At 34.2% G+C, this 22,420-nt stretch overlaps 2 protein-coding genes across 2 annotated transcripts; both read left to right on the forward strand.

The window, feature by feature from the left end:
* LOC18602451 (conserved oligomeric Golgi complex subunit 5) lies at positions 689-5,370 on the forward strand. Its single transcript, XM_018120021.1, has 4 exons — positions 689-2,150; positions 2,275-2,748; positions 3,868-4,960; positions 5,059-5,370. The coding sequence occupies exons 1-3, from the start codon at positions 1,050-1,052 to the stop codon at positions 4,807-4,809; spliced, it is 2,517 nt and encodes an 838-aa protein (XP_017975510.1). The 5' UTR covers positions 689-1,049; the 3' UTR covers positions 4,810-4,960; positions 5,059-5,370.
* LOC18602452 (F-box protein SKIP16) lies at positions 6,014-22,173 on the forward strand. Its single transcript, XM_018119771.1, has 5 exons — positions 6,014-6,441; positions 6,900-7,619; positions 8,609-8,827; positions 9,698-9,804; positions 21,763-22,173. The coding sequence occupies exons 1-5, from the start codon at positions 6,226-6,228 to the stop codon at positions 21,839-21,841; spliced, it is 1,341 nt and encodes a 446-aa protein (XP_017975260.1). The 5' UTR covers positions 6,014-6,225; the 3' UTR covers positions 21,842-22,173.

Below are 22,420 nucleotides of genomic sequence, written 5' to 3' on the forward strand. Positions count from 1 at the left end.
GGGAGAACTATAATTAATATGGAAAATTTGGATCAAAATAAGACAAGGAAAGGAAAGGAGGAAAACAATTGGTGAACAGTTACTTAGCGTGAGGACAACCACAATGGTGTGCTAACAATGAATAGCTTATTCTACTCTTTTTTTTCCTCAAATAAGTTGGGTTTTTTTTTTAGTTTGAAAATCAGAAAGATAATTTCATTGCATAACTTTACAAAATCTACCTCAACTATGGTAGAAGCACAGCACTACTCTGGGAAGACAGGACCCTTTCCTTAGAGGCTTGCAACAGACAAGTCAGCAGCTTGCTTATGGGATCGAACGACCACCACACAGCAACCATGATCATGCCCAAAAGTATAACAACCAGGCCTGTACACAGAAAGCAAAAAGAAATACCAGCCAGAATGTCCCGGCTTGCAGCGGGCGGGCCAAAAAAGCTGCTTAACGAGACCCCATAAATCAACCCAGAAAAACAAGAGCAAAACCTGTTCCAAGAATTTAAGACTATGTGCTTTTTAATTATAAATTCATATGTGGTTAAAAGTTTGTTTTTATATAAGACATAGAAATAAATAATAAAATCATATAGTATTCATTTATTTTAAATAAGAGGAAAAAATAAGCATGATTTAAGATAATACTAATTCACAATTTGGGGTAGTTAATTTTGGTTTCTCTATTTAAGAAAGAAACGGCGCGTTGTACTGTACATGTACATACTTCGGCTCACAGCCTGCTTTGTTTCATCCTCCGTTTCGACAGACTCTTGATGGCTATACACCTATTGGTTTCTGGTTACCCAACTGCGATACACTGAAAAGCGGTACGGTACGTCTTCGGTCGCCCTTCTTCTAACTGTAGCAAAGTATTTGCTCGATCAAATTTTTCGTCGTTTCTTTGATTCTGCGGTTCTTTTTTGCCGTTGTGTAGATTTTCTTGCTCATTTCTTTGATTCTTTTATACCTTTCGATAGATCTGAAAGAATTGTGCCTCGTTTCCATATCCATTTTGATTTCTGAGCCACTGAATCTTAAATCCTGAACCCAAAAATGGCTTCTCCAGCTGCACTCCAAAGATCTCCGACCTCCACTTCCTCCTCCCCACTCCACCGTCTCTCCACTTTCAAAAACCCTTCTTCTAACACCGCCGCATCTCCTCCTCCACCATCTTCTCTCCTAGACTCGTTTGCCAAAGACCCAATTCTTTCCCCTTTCCTCTCCCCTTCCTTTTCTTCCACCTCCTTTTCCTCCGCCGCCCTTTCCTCTGGATCCCCTGCTTCCACTGCCGAACACCTCCTCCAAGCCATCCGCCAACTCGATTCCCAACTTCGTTCCCACGTCCTCTCCAACCACCCTCTCCTCCTCACTCAGTTATCTTCTCTGAACAACGCTGAGCTGTCTCTCTCCACTCTCAGATCCTCCATCTCCTCTCTACAGTCTTCCCTTCGTCGCGTTCGATCTGAGCTCTCTGAGCCCCATAATTCAATTCTCTCCAAAACCGTCCAGCTCTCAAATTTACATCGGACTTCTGAGCTTCTCTCCCACTCCATCCGTGCTATCCGCCTGTCGAAAAAGCTACGTGACCTTATGGCTTCTTGTGAAGCAGAGCCTGATAAGTTGGATCTTGCTAAGGCTGCTCAGTTGCATAGTGATATCTTTATCTTGTGCGAGGAATATGAACTTGGTGGTATTGATATGGTGGATGAGGAACTTAATGCGGTTAGAGAGATAGGGAACAGGTTACGAAGCGAAGCTATGAAAGTTTTGGAAAGGGGAATGGAAGGGTTGAATCAGGCTGAAGTGGGAACTGGGTTGCAAGTGTTTTACAATCTTGGGGAGTTGAGAGGGACGGTGGAGCAGTTGGTGAATAAGTACAAGGGAATGGGTGTGAAGAGTGTGAGTGTGGCCTTGGATATGAAGGCGATTTCTGCTGGTGCTGGAGGTGGGGGATTTGGTCCTGGAGGTATTAGGGGGACTGGCACGCCCCAGATTGGGGGTAGTGGGAAGGCGAGGGAGGCATTGTGGCAGAGGATGGGGAGTTGTATGGATCAGTTGCATTCTATTGTGGTTGCAATTTGGCACTTGCAGAGGGTTTTGTCGAAGAAGAGAGACCCTTTTACACATGTCTTGCTGCTTGATGAAGTCATTAAGGTAACACCATTTCTTTCTATTTGTGTTTTTCCTTTTGTCTTCGTAATACCTATTCATAATTGAGTTGACATATCATGAAAATGCTGGTTCCCTGCTTGACTATTATTGATGCTGCTTTATGCAGGAGGGTGATCCCATGCTGACAGATCGAGTATGGGAAGCACTTGTTAAGGCTTTTGCTATGCAAATGAAGTCTGCTTTTACTGCATCAAGTTTTGTCAAAGAGATATTCACAAATGGGTACCCAAAGCTCTTCTCTATGGTGGAAAACCTTCTTGAAAGAATTTCACATGACACTGATGTCAAGGGAGTCTTACCAGCAGTCACTTCAGAGGGAAAAGATCAAATGGTTGCAGCTATTGAAACATTTCAGATGTCTTTCTTAGCTAGCTGCTTAAGCCGCCTGTCAGATCTTGTAAATTCTGTTTTTCCAGTCTCCAGCCGTGGTAGTGTTCCCTCCAAAGAACAGATCTCAAGAATTCTGTCACGCATTCAGGAAGAGATTGAAGCTGTTCAGTTGGATGCACAATTGACTCTTCTTGTGCTGCATGAAATTAGCAAGGTTTTGCTTCTGATTGCAGAACGAGCTGAATATCAGGTATCTTTTTTTCTTTTCTCCTGTGTGCAAATATAAGTTCTCTTCTTGCTAAATAGAATGTGTGTTGTGTGAGAAATATTTCATTAATATGAACTTGAATGTATTCAATGTCGCTTCTGGTGTGTTTGAGAGTATAATCTCATATGATTTTTGCGAAAAATATATCTCATTAATTGTGCTATTGAAGTAAGATCTGGTATCTTGTTAATCTGGAATTGTTGCCACAAAAAAGGTGAAAGTCAGGATGGTCTTAACTAATAGATGGATGCTTTGAAGTAATGCACAGAGCAAATGGAACCTTGCTGTTTGATTTCGGATCAGGGTAGGGGAGTCCAAGGAGGGGAATAATGTTACTGCCTTGTTGCCATTTTTGAATCTGCTTTGGATTGATTATATGGGTTTATGACTGAGAATTTGTTGTTAGTAGCTCATCCCTACAGTGTCATCGTTAGGTTTTTTTGGTATAGTTGGAAAATTGTGTTTTATATGTGATCATATTGCATGTTTTGTAGAATATCATCATGCAATTCACCACATAACCAAATGTGATGATGTTTGAATCTGTATAATCACAGAAATGCATTTCACTACAGTGACAATGCTATTCATAGTATTGTTTCTAAAATCAAAAGTTTGAGAAATATATGTTGTGTAAAATGTGTTTATCAATAATGTTTATGCAATTCTAAAATGATTCATCTATTGGAGCTAACTGGTTAAAACAACTATTGTGTTCGGTTATCAGCTTTTCTGACTGTATCTCATGTTTTTTGTGGCTTGCAAATATAATGTATTATTTTTTGCTTTACTTTGTTTAGGCACTTATCCTAGCTCCAAGCGAATTAATGCATAATAAGCTTTGGGCATTTACTAACCCTGCATTTAATCAATCATGGATGTGATCTGATTATTAGTCATAGCTTTAAATTTAATCTTGTTGTTCATTTTCTGAAGGATTCCTTTTCTTTCTCAAAACTGTGGGAACTCTTGCCAAATTTTTTAGGAGTATATAAAATTGTGAAAACACATCATATCTTGAGTACATAACTCACTCATGCCTATAATATATTTGCATGATGCCTGATCATGATAAATGTGCCACCTTCTTTATGCTGGCAGATATCCACTGGTCCTGAAGCACGCCAAGTGTCTGGTCCTGCTACTCCAGCTCAGGTCAAGAATTTTGCGTTATGTCAGCATCTGCAAGAAATTCATGCACGCATATCTTCTATGATCACCGGGCTTCCAACTATCGCTGCAGATGTATTGTCACCTTCACTTGGTGTAATATATGGTGTTGCTTGTGACTCTGTAACATCATTATTCCAAGCAATGATTGATCGTCTCGAGTCATGTATCTTGCAAATTCATGACCAAAACTTTGCTGCGCTTGGCATGGATGCTGCTATGGACAACACTGCTTCGCCGTACATGGAGGAGTTGCAGAAGTGCATTCTTCACTTTCGTAATGAGTTCCTATCTAGAATGTTGCCATCTACAGCTAATGCTACAACTGCAGGAATGGAAACCATATGCACTAGGCTTGTTAGGAGCATGGCTTCACGAGTATTGATACTATTTATCAGGCATGCTTCTCTTGTTAGACCTCTTTCAGAATCAGGCAAGCTGAGAATGGCCAGAGACATGGCTGAGCTGGAATTAGCTGTGGGCCAAAATTTGTTCCCAGTAGAACAACTTGGTGCTCCATATCGAGCTCTTCGAGCATTCCGACCACTTATCTTCTTGGAAACATCTCAACTAGGAGCATCTCCTCTTCTTCAAGATTTACCTCCAAGTGTCATACTACACCATCTTTATTCCCGAGGCCCTGAAGAATTGCAATCACCACTCCAGAGGAACAAGCTCACACATATGCAATATTCATTGTGGCTGGATTCTCAAGGGGAAGATCAGATCTGGAAAGGAATCAAGGCAACTCTGGATGACTATGCTGCAAAGGTTAGGGTGAGAGGAGACAAGGAGTTCAGTCCTGTATATCCCCTTATGCTTCGATTAGGTTCATCTTTGACTGAAAGTGCGCCTGCATCTCAAAAATCATGACCAATAGGCAGCTATGCTTTGTGTAAATTAGCAACAGAAAAACAAACCAAATAGCACTTGCTTTATTTTTGCCTTTTAGCAAAATGTTGCACAGGGAACATTTGAGGAAAAGCTTCATTAAGTATTTGCTAGATCCACATCAATCGTATAGGTGAGCCTGATTTTTGTCCACAAAACTGAATTTTTTTTTTGGACATGCTTTCTCCTTTTGTGATGAACTGACATTTTGTTATCTTCTATGGTCTTTAGGTTCTTTTCACCTTAAAATAATGGGGGTCAATGGTTAAATTGAGCTTTGGCAGATTACAGCGCCAACTTCGGTCACATGCCCTCTCAACATAGCATTAAGGTCTCTGAATTTTTGTATTCGCAGGTTTTTTCTGCTTGTTGTGCCCGTTAGTTCTTATGTAAAATCAATTCATACATCATATGTCAGTTCTTTTTCCCATTTTTTCTCATTTCATTTATGAAAAACATATTGTTAAACTTAGGGTGATGTACTGAAATCAGATGTGCATCATCTAAGGAAATGGAAAATCTCGGTTACTTGTTTCTGCGTTCCATTTCTGGGAAATTGATCACATCAGTTGCAAAATGAGGCTTGTGAATGTAAGATTTTTATTGTAAATGTAAGATGCCCAATAAGCAATAAGCATACATGGGGGATGGAAGAATCACTTTTTCTTTTTTCCGGTATAAAGAGCCATTTCTGGCAGGTTATGTGGTTGCAGAAGAAATTGTTCCGGCGGAGCGTATATTACTGTGATGAGAGTACTCCCACTGTCACACCCTCACTTTAAGTTAAAAGGCATGGGATGTTTTCGTTACTCATATATTATTGTGTTCCCTTATATTCTAGCTTGGAATAGAAGTAAAGCACAATTGTTACAAAAAAAAAAAAAAGAAGACACAATTGTAAACTAGAAACAATTTAAAATCCTTTAACGAAATTAATTTAAAATATATCCATATGTCACGTAATCGACACTTTATAAATCCCTAACTACAAAAATTTATTTAATTTAAGATAAAAAAATATCAAAATTTGACTGAAAATAATGAAAGTGAATTTTTTTTTATAAATTAGAAAAATTTAAAATATTATGTCCTATATATTAAAAGAATTTTCTTTGCGACTACATCATTTTTTTTTTTTACTTAGGAAAGCGTTCCAAATACGTGAGTTGCAACGTGTCAGACATCAGAATATGAGGAATAAACAACACATATTTTCCTCCCTATCACCCTCACCGTCTCTTTCCAACCTTCCTTCATCAAAGTTCACATTAAAACTGATAAACTGAACAACCCTCCTTCTTACAGCAACACCAGAGGCCAGACACATGCAGAATATGCATTGATTTAGTAAGAGAAAGTTTGGACTTTTTATTTTTTGGGTTTTGGGTGTGGGTTTAGATGGAAAGAGAGGTGGGTTTGGATCAGTTAGGAGATTTAGCTCTCCACATAATTTTATCGAAATTAGGTCCAGAAGACACTGTCAGGGTTTCATGTGTCAGCAGAAGGCTTAGACTTTCCACTTCTGAGGATTCTCTTTGGGCCCTATTTTGTTTCCAAGATCTTCAGCTTTCAACCCCTCAAGATCATCAAGGAAACCCTGCTTCTTCTTTCAAGGTAATTGGAATTTATATAACAATGTTTAAAACCCATTTATTTTTATCTATTCATTCCCTGGGTTTTTCTTTTTAAGTTATTCTTGATTTATTTCCCTATTGTATCATTTGTGCATGAATGTTTGAATATGTGACTGGACTTCTCGCTGAATTAGGAGAAACCAAAATTTTTATATTGCCTATGTACATTTTCCTAGATAGGCCCAATGAAAATTTACCAATAAAATTCAGTTTCCTTGGATCAGAGATTTAAATGTGGAATTTTTAGAGTAAAAACTAAAATTATATTGGGATGGAAACGTCAAACCTTTGAATAAGGTTGAATACATAGTATATATGAATTTATTATTCAAAAGCCTCTGAAGAACTGTTTAATTTCTTTAAGACTAGAAAGAATCTGGATGATTGAATTCCTTACAGTAATGCTATTGTCTTTGTCTTTTTTCTTTTTTTTCTCAGGCAGCTTATCAGTTATGGCGAGAGGCTTTTGCCATGTACCCATGGCCACTTGTTAAACGAGTTAAAAGATGTTGGGACAAGCTTAAAAATTGGTTGAGCAATGATTTTCCAGAGGTTGAGGCTACACTTAGAAGTGGTGCATCTGAATCTGACATTCAACAACTAGAGACACGTTTGAAAGTTAAATTGCCCCTTCCCACTAGGCTCCTCTATCGTTTTCATGATGGTCAAGAACGGACAGACGAAGGGCACTCATCTACATGGCTTGGTAGCTCATTGGGAATTATAGGTGGCTACTCTTTCTATAACCATTTGGTTAATGTCTACTTGTTACCCATAAGTCAGGTAATAGAGGGAACAAGAATGGTCATACGTCACCTAGGTTTTTCAAGCAGATCTAAGTACATTGTTGTGGCTGCTTCTGCTTATAGGCCGAAGAAGTTTTTCTTGAACTGTACAAATGGCCAACTTTATGTTGGGACCAGCAACCTTCCTACAGATGGGGAAATGATTCAATGCGTCCCAAATGCACTGATTCGTTCTGTGCATGATTTGCATGGTGATCAGCAGCAAGATGCCATGCTGCTGTGGTTAGAGGAACATGGCCGCCGCTTAGAAAATGGCATTATCAAAGTTTGTGAAGAAGGAAATGTTAGAAGTATAAGTCTATTTCCAGAGGTTCCCCCCCTATGTTCCACTGCTGTAACCAATGGTGTGCAGGTAATTGTTTCAGAGTAATTGCACGGTTTACCTCTTCTGGTACTTTGTTCTTTTGAATTCTTTTACATCAATTTTTGTAAAAATGAGAGTGTGTTGGCTAGGTGAGTTCAATGTCACCTAGTTGTGGGTGACAAAGCAAAAGGTTTTCTGGTTCTTTTATTTTGCTATCCATTTTGGAAACGACAAAGTAATTTCACCTTTTAGGGCTCAGCAGAGGGTCTTACCTCCTTTGGGGTTGCTTCAAGATGTATCTTCAAGTCAACCTATATAAAGGCACATTGTCCTATTCTAAACTATGTTCACTTTTGTTGCTTAAAGCTGAATGAGAAATTTACCATTTCCTGCTTGACAGATTGCAAAGAAACTTAACGTCTGAGAAGAATTAGTGTAGGTTGAAAACTTGTATCATTCTCAAATATTAATCACTGTTGCATTCTGAAGAATTGTTTTTCTTTCCTGTCACCATTTTATCTGATATCAATGGTTTTAATTCTCTTCGCTCTAGTTGTAGCCCTTTGCCTCCTTTTCATGAGTTCATCTTTTAAGTTGTATCAAAGGACTCTAGAACTTTTGCTTTACATAGCTTAAAAGAATTAGGAATGACTGAGCAAAAAAGAAAAAAAAGAAAAAAGAATTAGGAATGAATATGTTCATTTGGATATGTTGCGTAAATTTTAATTTTTCTTTTCAACTAAACTTGTTATATTGTTGCTATTACATGCATTCTTTTCGTGTCTTGGTTATTTGTTTTACAATTTATTTAAGTATATAAAAGTAGTTGTAGGATTTCAAAAATTAACAGATGTTTGCTTTTTGTTATTCTATAAGCTATATGATTTTAAAACTAAAAGGTCTTTTTGTCCTTCTATGGGAGCCTTTTCTTTGTGTCCTTGTTATAAATATGTTTTCACCCCTATGTGCAACAGTACTGCAATCAGTCTCTTCATTGTTATTTTGATAGCACTAACAAAGAATATTTTCTGCTTCAGGTTCGTGCTTCTGCTGCGTTTGTTCCAGAATTGGCTAACCTACAAGATAGTGCTGAGAAGTACTTGTTTGCATATTCAATCCGCATGTCCCTCTTGCCTGGAGGGTGCATCATTGATGGAATGACCTTCAGCTCCTGCCAACTGAATTGGAGGCACTGGATCATTCGGGCTAATGAAGCTATCATATCTGATGTTAATGGAGAAGCTGTGATAGGACAGGTAATGACATACCAGTTTCTCCTATAGATACTATTACTTACGAATTAATTTTCAGTTGTGAAGAATGGCAACTGAAACATTTATTGTGGTTTTCTTCAAATCCCATAGGAAAAATATAGCAGAGGGGATTAACTGTGAGTTATCATTTGTCATGCTTATGCATCATTTTGAGTTCTTTATTCTGTGACTGAGGCATTACATTGTATTCCAGTAAAATGTCAAAGGGCTTAGAATGTACTGTGATACATTGAATTTATCATTTGAGAATTAATCATCTTACATTTTGTTTTCAAGGATTTTGATTATTTTTGTTGGCAACATATTATAAAGTGACCTCTCAATTTGGTACTTGACAATCACTCAGTCTCAAAATCTGTATTCGGGAACTTTGCTGGAAAATTAGAGTAAACGAAATGGGCTCCTGGGAACAAAATATTTTGGTTTCTATCACAGAAATTCTGTATAAGTTTGATGGGGAACTGAACACCTGGAAAGAGTGGAGAAAAAATGTAGTTTTTCCCCTTCTTTTCCATTCCTTTTGCTCAATTTTCCTGATACAAAAAGAGCCTTATCTGAAAATAAGCTATTGAAATGATGCAGCATTACTGGGTTTCTCATTAGTGATCTGCATGAATGATACTAGTAATTCGGTAACCATCATGACATGAAAGGAACAAATCTCCTTTTTGGCTGTAAATGTAATAATGCTGGAGAAATTCATTGTCTGGGGCTAATTGTATTCTATTGATAATTACTAGACCTCTGTAGTTTTATTATACATATGTTATTGATATGAGTAATTGCCTCTGACATATGGAACAAATCTCTCTCTCTCTCTCTCTCTCTTTTTTTTTTTCTGTATGCTTACAGTTCCCTTTGTTGCATCCTGGTGAGAATGAATTTGTTTACGAGAGCTGCACACCTTTATCATCATCTTCAGGTTCTGTTGAAGGTTCTTTCACATTTGTCCCTGGCAGGTATTCTGCATAAACTTTTAAATTGTTGAAGCTGTGGTTTTAAGTGATATTAAAGTCTATATTGATGAATTATACTACCTTTGACTAACTAGTCTAGTGCCTAATTTCTTGAAGAGAGAGTAAAAAATCTTTTGGCAGCTTTAGCGTAGACTTTATATTTGATGCCATCCTAGAAATCTGTTGAGAAGAAAGGGAGTGAGAATGATATAACAATTCATATCTCAGTATCTCAGATAAGTGTTTGTTGGTAAAGCAAAACCACAAACTACAAACAGGTCCTGCTTTGAAGTGAAAAGAGTCATGTAAATCTGGCATTGGAAGTATACAGGTGCTTGATTGTTGGTTGTTGACAACTTAAAAATTCTCCAAATAAAAGAGTTAGAGTTTTATGTGTGGGAGTATTGGAGTATGATATGCCCACTAAATTAGATATGTTTACCTCTGCAAAGCATTACTATGATGCGTATACCTTCTTGTGCTATGGACATAAGAAACCTTGTTTACATCTACGTGTAATCTGATACAGATCTGTATTGCTCCCTCCCATAATATGATTGCCCTTTATCTGCATTTATTGTAGCATTCTTATTTCTTAGGACATTTCATATGAAAATCATCTTCATACAGATAAATTGTAACACCTTTTATCTGGTGAGTTACTTAGCAGAGACTTTCAGAGTAATGGAAAGGTCAAACGAGGTGATTTAGAATGTTTTGAGATGAAAGGAATATTTGTGAATAGAGTTGAAATGACATTATTTGGTTTGAGGTCAAATTTTGGTTATGAATATGGCATATATATATATATATGTATATATGTATATATATATACGTATGATTAGCACAAGTAAAGAAGTAGCAATGTGCATATGAGACATGATAATGCATGCACATTAAGTAAACTTGATTGAGTAAAATAATATATATATATATATATATATATATATATATATATATTNATAATATATATATATATATATATATATATATATATATAGATATTGTGGTTTATGGAAATAAATTTACATGTTAGTGAATTATGATTTAAGGTAAAAATAATTGAATGTAAATGAGACATATTTGCATGTGTGAAAGGTGGTCATGCAAAATGAAATGGCTAACAAACAAATATAAAGGAAAAAGGGAAAAGAGAAAGAAATGTTGCAAGAAAAATGATTGGTGCATGTGGAGGCCGAATAGGAGAGAATTAAGTGATTTAGTGATATGTGATGTGATTTGAAAGAAAGGTTGTCATGAGTATAAGATTTTTATTTTAAAATAAATAATAATAATATAAGAGAAAAGTTAGATGAATGCATATGAAATGTAAATTAAATGCAAAGGAAATACATGTGAAATGCAAGTGAGTAAAATGAAGGGGAAGTGAAGGAATGATTGCATGGCATGGCATTTGAATTAAAAGAAAAAAAATAAAATAAAGAAAATGGAAATATGTGGGAAAACTTTGGGCAATCCGTCCATGTAAAGAGAGAAAGGGTATAAATGCGGTTTAAAAGTTTGGCTTTGTAGTGTCTGCTTATTAGAAGTGAAAAAGAGTTGAACATTGTGAAACTCCCACCCGAGAAGAAAGGGAGTAAAGAGAGAAGAAACCAAGCTTGAGGGCACGGTTTTGTGAAATTTTGAAGAACCTGCAAGCTTTTTCTTTTACTCTTTTGCTATATTCTTTATATTTTACTTTCCATGTTGCTCCATACATTTAAGGAACTCAAGAAGAGCTAAAAAACAAGAAAGTATGATTAGAAAACTTGAGCTACTAGCAAAGAGATAAGCAACCCAAGAGCTCCAAAGAAATTTTTAAGAAAAATTTCAAAGTTGAGATATGTGAAGGTAAGAAAAGAACTTTATTTCCATATGAAATCTTTGTGATGTGATTTGTAATTTAGAAAGATGCTTGATTTTTAGATTTCATTTAAGCGGCTGAAGGAAAACCATGCATGCAACTATAGATTAATGAAGTTGGTGGAGAAATGGAATTGGTGAAGTGAAAATCTCACCAAACTAAAGGGAGTGGGGCATAGCTATTGTGAAATATATATATATATATATTGAAAACATCTTTCATGGGAAATTGATCTAATTTCTCTCCTATGGATTGCAAATTGCTCTCCATGAGCTCTGTATCAACAAACTCGCTTTCTCTGAAACGACAATATGTCTTGATGCCATGTCTTGATTTAAAGTGCTTGAGAAAAAAGGACTTCTGGTGTATGTATAGGGTACATCTTTTTCATTAACTCCTTTGCCTTCTCTATGATTAGATTTCCGATCATATTCACACGTTCTTGTTATTGAATAAATCACTCATAGAGAACCTTCTCTAGTTTCGAGAATTTTGCAGTTTTATATTGTTTGGTATCACATTTTTCAATGCTGGTTGATAAATACTCTGATGACCTCTTGATCGTATTTGATATTGTTGCTTGGTTCACATGCAAGTTAAACTTTTATGATACCCACTATTGCAATTGCTTTTGGGTGCAATTTTAGATTTTCTATGTTGTGCTCACATGATACTTTATGCATTTCATCCCATTATTGTTGATTTCTTTACACTTTTGAGATGAGAAGCCATTATGTTTAGTTTTACCATTTGCGATACTTTATATTCTTTTTATAAATGTTTTTGCTTGACTTAATGTATCTTAAACCCTATATCTTGATAAATTAATTTTTTATTAATTAATGTATAAAATAATAATTATTAATTTATCAATTAAATAATATATCGATTAATTTATAAATTTTTGTAACCCCAAGGGTATTGATTTGTAGAGGTTTTACAGTATTGCTTATTTGTATACATGACCTTCTAATGGTCTTAAGCACACACCATTCAACACTTAACAATCACAACACTTGCATGACATTCATCAAACTAAGATGAGTGACGCATATCATATATATATATATATATTTTAATCATACTTTCTTGCTCTTTAGGTCTTCTCGAGTTTCTTGAATATATGGAGTTTTATGAAAAGTAAAATGTATAAGGGCTTGTTTCACTATTTGAAAACCCTTTCTTATAGGAGTATACATATAGTGTAAAAAACCTTAGTTTGATGGAATTTTCACTTCACCAATTTCGTTTTCCTACTAACTTCATTAATTCATAATTGCATGTATGATTTTTCTTCAACCACTCAATTAAAATCTCAAAATCAAACATCCTTCTAAATTACAAATCACACCACAAAGATCTCATGTGAAAGTTAAATTCTTTTCTTACTGTAACACCTCGTACCTTTGTATAGAAACCAATATGACCTTATCGATAAGATGAAGGATCAATTGATGTCAATTTAAGTGTCAAAGAGCGGTGACAAATGGAAAGAATATTTTAAAATAAAATGATATTAAAATATTAATATTTTATCTATTGTCGAAATTAGTCATGAAAAAGGATTATATGACTAATCTAAGTGGAGAAGAAGAAATAAGAAAGAATTTTGAAGAAAAACAACGATAGTTGTGCTTGCGTGTCTTTATTAAATAGAGTTAGAGCGAGTAAGTGAATATTTAAATATTATGGTGATATCGCGTTGAAGTGCAACTTTGATATTTTGTTTGTAGATGTGTAAAGGAAGAAAAATAGAAGGAAATTGAAATTTAAAACGTGTTAGAAGGATCAAATTGTAAAAAATGAAAACTTGGAGGGTTATATGGTAAATAAAAAAAAGTTTGAGGATTTATGTATAAATTTTAATATTAAGTTAAATGACTTAGAAATGTTGGTTCTAGTCTAAATGCCATATGGGGTTCTATAATTGAGCTTGATATACAAATTATTTTAAAGATCAATTTAAAGGTCTATTTGGATTAGTATGTTATCTACAATAAAAATGATTAGTCTTGAATGCGATTTCTCCAAAGGTCAAGGACTTAAAAAAATATTGATTTTTGGATAAGCTCTAAGAGGGAGCTTCTGCATCCCAAGTCTAGGAAGTTTTGATCTTATGGCCGCAAGGGCGGGATGCAACAATTAAGTGAAATGTCCATCTTATAGATGTAATTGGTTAAGAATTGATGAGTAAAGTTAATATCTCGACACTAAGTGGTGTACAATTTGATATTTATGTATTTTAGAGTAATTTGGAGACCATCGTTTAACCAAGTTTGTGTTAAATATTATGGTAAAAAGTATATGGTTGCTAGTAGTGAAATATGCCCAAAGGACGATTTCGGCATACCACAAAAAGAGTGAAATAGATATGTTGAAATTAATGTTTTGATTGTGTACTTGTGATAGAAAGCAAGTTTTGTAAATTGTGGTACAGGCTTAAAGGAAGGCCATATGGTCAAGAATGATTAATGTAGCAGCCTTAAGGATAGAAGAATTGCTTTGATAAAGTAAAATTTCAGCAGCTGCAGCACTGTAGCGCTGACCGTCCAGCGCCACAGCGCTAGAAACATCTCATGTCTAGGGAGCAAGAACAAGATGTGGATGGCATGAAAATAAACTTGCAAGTTGAATTATGGTCATTGGACTTGATGTTAAGCCTTGTTAATTAGAGTTTTAAGGTTTTGGAAAGTAATTATATGAAAGAATGGAGAAGTTTCTAAATTACCATGTGAAGTATTAAGATAAACATTACGCAGACTAAAGTCAAATCCTAAAAAATAAAGGAGACGAGATTAAGTCTTGATAAAGGTTAAGGAAAAAGTGAATGAAAGGTAAAATAAATGATGGGAGAAATGTGGATGTTGTTATGACAAGCATAAGAAACTTAAGGATAATAGATGCAAATATATTAAATGAATTTGTATGGTCCGAACTAAGAACAAGGACACCTTGGGAGATTTGAAAATGATGTCCATTGAGACCAATGAGTTAAAATGCTATTAAGCATACATCAAATTGTTAAGGTTATGAGTGGCTTTGAAGATAAGCCTTTGATTGTTTAAATCCTTAACAGAATTCTATTAAAGGATGTGTTTAAGTGATTTGAAAATATGTGGAAAAACCTAAGAGAATATTCTAGCTTAACTTGCTATAAAAGATCGAATTTGAATGGCTATGAGTGGCTTGTGAGTAACCAAGCAATGTATAGGTAAATGCGTAAAAGGAGTAATGATTGGTAGATAAGGGTAGAACTATAACGATGAGACTATGTTCACTGCTTCAGGCATTGAACTATAAGTTATGGACTTGTAATTACTCTGCGAACATGAGAGATAAATTCAAGAGGTTTCTCACCATGAAAAAACATTAAAGCTCAAAAGAGCAAATGGTTATATAGTCGAGTTGGGGCTTGTAACTGATATGTCACATAGTATAAAGATATGTTGCAAATATAAGGATGCTTGGAAATGTTGGTTTAAGGCAATGATTATCTTGCCATTAAGTAGACCCGATGAGGTTGCGGTCTAGATATACTTCTAGATGCGAGGTATAAATTGTGAAACTTGCTTCCCCCATAAGTTTCAATTTATTTTGAGTAATTATCAAGGTAAAGTGCCTAATAAAGGTAGGCAAAGGTTAAATGGTGCTTCAAATATTTAAAGAACAAGGGTGATATGGTTTTATTAAATGATACTACCCTTGGTGAGGGAATAGAAATACACTACGAAAATTGTAGAAATCTACTTAGAAAAGAGATGATGATTTGAGATTTCAAGTACTCAACACGAGTAAAGATTTGGTAATGAGCCATGGCCTAGAGTTGGAATACTACACTATGAATTTTGGCTAAGAAAAAATTGACTTTTAAGATACTTGGTGCTTGGAGATGGTGCCAATTAGTGGCTGATTCCGATATGAGAATATAGAACACATAAACCGGTTTTGAGTATTCCCCACATGATGGTGAGCATGATTTGATTAAACGTAAGAAGATATGATTCTAAACTTGATTTGATGGCTATTTCAGTATTACAAGTGGCTTATTGAACTTGTTATGCCTAAGACTACTCGAAGTTGAAATTTTTGGAACTATATATGTTACATATGGGTACAAAAAATTCTTACAGAGTTGGGTATAATTTGATTCGATGATGATATTCTATCAGTGGTTATAGCATTAGATAATAACTAAGATAATCCATCGGTGATTTTGGCAGTGAACAAGTTGATTATAATGTTGTCAGCTTAAAGGTAAGTGTTTATAATTCTGGTATGAGTTCATAAAGTTCTATCATATCGTGATTAGCTTAGTGTTTTTGATGTAGCTTGACAGGCTTGGCATATGAATTAGCTTAATTGTAAGCTAGAAATTATTAGGCTATTATGAAGTACACAAATAGAGAAGTATACCATGGATTTAATTTCTTAAAGACTAATGGAATAGGACGTATTAGTATTGGTATAGCTCCAATATAAAGTTTTGATATATGGAGATTTGGGAAAAATTTATAGCTTATGCATGAAGGTTGTGCATTTGAATTTATGTAAGAAAAGTTTAAAATTTGCCTTGACATAAAGCCCATGATTGAGAATGAATAATTACAAATTTAATTTTCTAAGGTAAAAAGGGCTAAAAGAAGTTGATTTCAGAAAGGTTCTAATAGATGATTTTTTGATTTTAAAGTGCACTTAAGGAAAGATAAGTATTTAATTTCATCTTCGAATTGATGAACTAATGAGGCCGCGAGATTTGGCATTTGAAATGACTTTGAGGAATCTCAAGTTAAATATGTCTGTGCGTGGCATATGATTGGTAAATTAGCTGACTCTGGAAATATAAGGATGGTTGGTAATCAAGATGAGACTTGGAAAAGAACTTAAAAAGAAAATTTTGAGCAATTTTAACCTTAAGTGGTTGAACTAGTGATTAAAGAGATTGGTTAAGACCATAAGGACGTGTGAAGAATGTCGTTTTTTATTGACATGCATTGTGGTATAAGTTGAAATTTATCTAGTAAGCACTCGATCGTGAAAGTATTGGAGTTTTGTTTTTGAAAATATGGTTACTAATGGTTACTGGATTTAAATCATCTATGATGTTGAATATATATGAAATGAATGAAATGTGTTTTGATCCTTACGTATTATGAAATGCTCGAGTGAAAATTGTATGGAAGTTTGTAAAACAAAATAGAGATCGGTTGACAATTTAAACCCGCAGCCAATGGTGGAATGAATGCTTGAACATTAGAAGGTGTGATAAAAGATCAAGGTAGAGGAATTGTAAATGGTTATGTAAACATGCATGATTGATAATTTAAGGTTGATTTGATTGCGGTGCAACTAGAATTAATGGTATATTTGAATTCTCTTTATAAGATGAAGAATAATATTGCTTTGATTTAAGAAGTGTAGTACACATAATTGTATGTATTATGACGTTGAGTTTTCTATAAAGATTGGAAGCCGATAAATGTATAAACCAAAATTCTATGTTAAGAATGCCCAACGAAAGTGATGTGACAGAATTATAGAGTTTTGATTAATCACCCTACGTGGTTTGAATTTGAGGACGAATGCGTTTTTAAGTGGGGGAGATTGTAACACTTATACCCTCGTATAGAAACCAATATGACCTTATCGACAAGACGAAGGGTCAATTGATGTCAATTTAAGTGTCAAATAACAATGACAAGTAAAAAGAGTATTTTAAAATAAAATAATAATTTATGAATAAAATAATATTAAAATATTAATATTCTAGCTGTTGTCGAAATTAGTCATGAAAGAGGATTATATGACTAATCTAAGTAGGGGAGAAGAAATAAGAAAGAATTTCAAAGAAAAAAATGATAGTTGTGCCCGATTGTCCTTGTTAAATAGAGTTAGTGTGTAAGTGAATATTTAAATATTATAGTGATACTACATTAAAGTGCAACTTCGATATTTTATTTGTACATGTGTAAAAGAAAAAAAATAGAAGGAAATTGAAATTTAAAACGTGTTGGAAGGATTAAATTGTAAAGAATGAAAGTTTGGAGGGTTTTGCAGTAAATAAAGAAAAGTTTGAGGACTTATGTGTAAATTTTAATATTTGGAGTTAAATGAGAATTTACTAGTCAAAGAAGGTTAGATTATAAGGAAATGTGAGATATACAAGTGATTTGAATGAATCAAGAAGGATTAAATAAAATATGAAATAAAGGTAGTGTATCAAATAAAATTATCAAGGAAAAAGGAATGGAATACAAGTGACGGATGGAATGGATTTCAACGGCTTTGGCTTTATAATTTTACTATATAAAAAAAAAAAAAGTCAAAAGCCATTAAAGTATGGGCAAGTCGTCCATGCAAAGAATGTGGAGAGAAAAGAAAATTAAATAATGAAAAAAGAAGGGATGGAAGTGATGGGCGGGTGGAGGAAGTAGAAATATTGTGTCATGTGACTTAATACATTAAATAAGTGAAAGGAGAAGTCAAAAAGCTATGGACATTGGGCAATCCGCCCATGGTGAGAAAACCAAGAAAGAAAGAAAGATCTAGAGCTTCCATCCTAGAGGAAAAAAAAAAAAGAAAGAAAGAAAAGCATTTGCAAGGCTCGGCCTTGGGGAAATCCACCCAAAGCCAAAGAGAAAGAAAGAGAAAAAAAAAAAGAGAGAAAAAGATAGGCACGGGTTTGGCTCAAAATCAAGTGAACCCGTGAGATTTCCTCTCTCACTTTTGAAGATTTATGTCGATTCATCACTGAAGGAGACTCCAATGTTTAAGAGAGAAGCCGTGGAGAGTCAATGAAGGAATAAGCTCGGTTTTGATGGTTTAAGCAAGGAAAGTTAAGAATTTTGGTTTTAAGCTTGAGTAATTTTTGGAAATAAGTTGGTAATTGTGTGGGTATGTTTGTGGCAGCAATGGTGGCCACAGGTGTGACGAAATTGTGAACCTTGTGTGTGGGATCCAAGCTAAAACCAAGAGGTAAGCATGCAATGTGATTATATTGTGTTGTGCAAGCTTTGTTGGTTAAAGTATATGGATTGTATGTTAAATGCTTGTGATTGAGGTTGATGGAAAAATATGAAATTGAGTAAGAATTTATTGATTGATGTATTGCCTGTATTCGAGTATGGTTAATTGTATTAAGTTGAATGGTTGCTAAGAAGTATATAAGTAGAAAAGTTTGTCGTGTTGTGCCGAGTGAAGTAACGAGTGACCGGCAATTAGAGTTAGCTAGATACGCGCTTGAATCAATAGCGACGAAGTGTCCTGTTATTGTAAGGTAAGTAAGGGGTGTCGATTTCCAAATTTTCAAATTTTTTTTTTCTCTTGGGTGGAAGCTCTAGATCTTTCTTTCTTCCTTGCTTTTCACACCATGGGCGGATTGCCTAATGTCCATAGCTTTTTGACTTTTCTTTTCACTTATTTGATGTATTAAGTCACGTGATACAAAATATTTTTACTTCCTTTATCCGCTCATCGCTTCCATTCTTTTTTTCTTCATTATTTAATTTTCTTTTTTCTTCACATCCTTTACATGTGCGGCTTGCTCATGCTTTAATGACTTTTGACTTTTCTTTTTTCTCTTTATGTAGTAAACGGGTGGAAGCTCTAGATCTTTCTTTCTTCTTTGATTTTCACATTATGGCTGGATTGTCCAATGTCCATAGCTTTTTTACTTTTCTTGTCACTTATTTGATGTATTAAGTCACATGATACAAAATATTTTTACTTCCTTTATCCGCCCATCACTTCCGTTCTTTCTTTCTTCATTATTTAATTTTTTTTTCTCTCTACATTCTTTACATGGGCGGCTTGCTCATGTTTTAATGACTTTTGACTTTTTTTCTTTTTCTTTATGTAGTAAAATTATAAAGCCAAAGCCTTTGAAATCCATTCCATCTACCACTTGTATTTTCATTCTTTTTTTCTTAATTATTTTATTCTATACACTATCTTTATTTCATATCTTATTTAATCCTTATTGATCCATTCAAATCACTTGTATATCTCACATTTTTCCATAATCTAACCTTTTTTTATTAGTAAATTTTCATTTAACTTTAAATATTAAAATTTGCATATAAGTTCTTAAACTTTTTTTTATTTACCGTATAATTCTTTAAACTTTCATCCTTTACAATTTGATCCTTTCAACACATTTTAAATTTCAATTTTCTTCTATTTTTTTTCCTTTGCACGTATAAAACAAAATATCGAAGTTGCACTTTAACGCGGTATCACTATAATATTTAAATATTTACTTACCTGTTCTAACTCTATTTAATAAGGACACGCGGGCATAACTATCATTGTTTTTCTTTGAAATTCTTTCTTCTCTCCCACTTAGATTAGTCATATAATCCTCTTTCATGATTAATTTAGACAATAGATAGAATATTAATATTTTAATATTATTTTATTTATAAAGTATTATTTTATTTTAAAATATTTCTTTCACTTGTTATCGCTCTTTGGCACTTAAATTAACATCCATTGATCCTTCATCTTGTCGATAAGTCATATTGGTTTCTATACGAGGGTACGGGGTGTTAACACTTACCTTCACATATTTCAACTTTTAAATTTTTCTTGAAAATTTCTTTGAAGCTCACAGGTTGTTTATCTCTTTAGTAGCCATACTTCCTTGCTTTAGAGCTCTTCTCAAGTTCCTTGAGTGTATGGAGTCCTACGGAAAGTAAAATGTGAAGAATATAGCAAAAGATGAGAGGAGAGAGCTCTTGGGTTCTTTAAAATTTCACAAAACCAAACCCTCAAGCTTGGTTTTTTTTCTCTCTACTCTTTCTCTTTTACCGAGTGGGAGCTTCAAAATGTTCAAATTCTTTTTTTTTCATTTCTAATAAGCGGATACTACAAAGTCAAGCTTTGAACCAAATTTATACCTCTTCTCTCTTTATATGGGTGGATTGCCCAAAGTCTCCTCACAAATTTTAATTTTTCTTATTTTATTTTTTTTTAATTCAATTGTCATGTCATGCAATCTTTACTTTACTTTCTTTTTATTTCACTCTCACTTGCATTTCATTTACATTTCATATGCATTCTTTTAACTTTTTTCTTATATTAATATTATTATTTATTTTAAAATAAAACCTTATAATCATGATCACTTTTTTTTCAAATCGCATTATATATCACTGAATCACCCAATTTTCTCCTATTCAACCTTCACATGCACAAATCATTTTTTATTCAACATTTCTTTTTCTTTTCTCTTTTTCCTTCATATTTGTTTCCTAGCTCTTTCAGACATGCAAATTTGTCTCATTTACCATCACTTATTCTTACCTTAAGTCATAATTCACTAACATGTGAATTTATTTACATATACCACAAAATAAGTATATATTATTATTTTACTCAATCAAGTTTACTCAATGTGAATGCATTACCCTATGCCTCATATGCATATTGCTACTTCCCCATTTGTGCTTGTGCTAATCATATATATATCACATTTATAGTCAAAATTTAATGTCAAATCAAATAATATCATTTTAACTCTATTAACAAATATTCCTTTTGTCTCCAAATATTCCAAATTATCTCGTTTGATTTTTCCATTATCTTTGAGGTCTTTACTAAGTAACTCACCAGGGTACAGCATGTTACAATAAGTTAGATTTGTATCTGGTTCTTACTGTAACCTTGATTTTTATGTATTACCTATGGTTGTTGCCACAAGTGTACTATCCTGACGGTGGGTTCATTTTGTACAACAAGAATAAAATAATCGATTCAGCTATTGGACAGAATGACTGATAATTATAGATGCACATGCTGGCATTTTCTTTATTATTTTTTTAAAATACCCATTCCATTGTCTTTTTGCAGCAGTGAGCTCCATTTTTAGGTGAGACTACTGAAATTTCAACTTGAGTTTCTGATAATAGAGAAATGAAAAATGGTTTCAATAACTGTTTCCCTTGCTCTGGGTTGTGAACCTTTTTTTGCCCTTTTGCAATGTTATTGAGTAGAATAGCCTTTTTATTTAACGACCTCTGACTTCTTTACCCCTCTTCTCCATTGGATTGGTAGCAAAGAAATTTTCTAATGTGATCTTTTGCTCTTTTTGTTCCCAATAGGTTGGCGGACCCGAAAGGAAGGCCATTTGACGTTCAAGTGGCAAGGTTCCCCCTGCAGAAGCCAGATTATGTTTTCTGACAAACTCTTGCATAGTTTTCTTGATAGCATGCTCAGCCCTTGGTTTTGGAAGATATTATCGGATAATAAATATGAACGGCTTCGACATTGTGAAACCCTCTTTAAAGCTCTCTACATTGCCAGATTGCTTATCATGAAAAATTTGTTATATGTTACCCTGCTTCTGCATGTGAAAAGAATGGCTCTAGGCTTGTTGAATGGTTTGTATCTCCTCAAGTAGAGCAGCTGTTGGTAGCTGCTTTTACTCTTGTAGCAAAACTCTGCCGATAAAACTAATTTGGAAGCTTCATTCGGAAAGCAATTAGGTAATCTGTGATTCAAAGTTTTGTTTATATGTTTTGCTTGGCAAAAACTGTATTCCATATTATATCAGAAAGAAAAACTTTTTTGAACATAACGATTGTCAAAAAATTTCAATCCTGGTCTTCCAAGTTATACCTTTACATCTGGGGTCATCAATACAATTCTTGCCAATTGGATGAGCAAGTTATTATGTTTATCACTCAAACAAATTCCGTTAAAATTGATGATGAGAAAATTATGTTGCCTACACGATATTTCATTTATAAGCTTCTACGT

The sequence above is a fragment of the Theobroma cacao genome, chromosome 4, assembly GCF_000208745.1.
Source record: "Theobroma cacao cultivar B97-61/B2 chromosome 4, Criollo_cocoa_genome_V2, whole genome shotgun sequence".
NCBI classification, from domain to species: domain Eukaryota; kingdom Viridiplantae; phylum Streptophyta; class Magnoliopsida; order Malvales; family Malvaceae; genus Theobroma; species Theobroma cacao.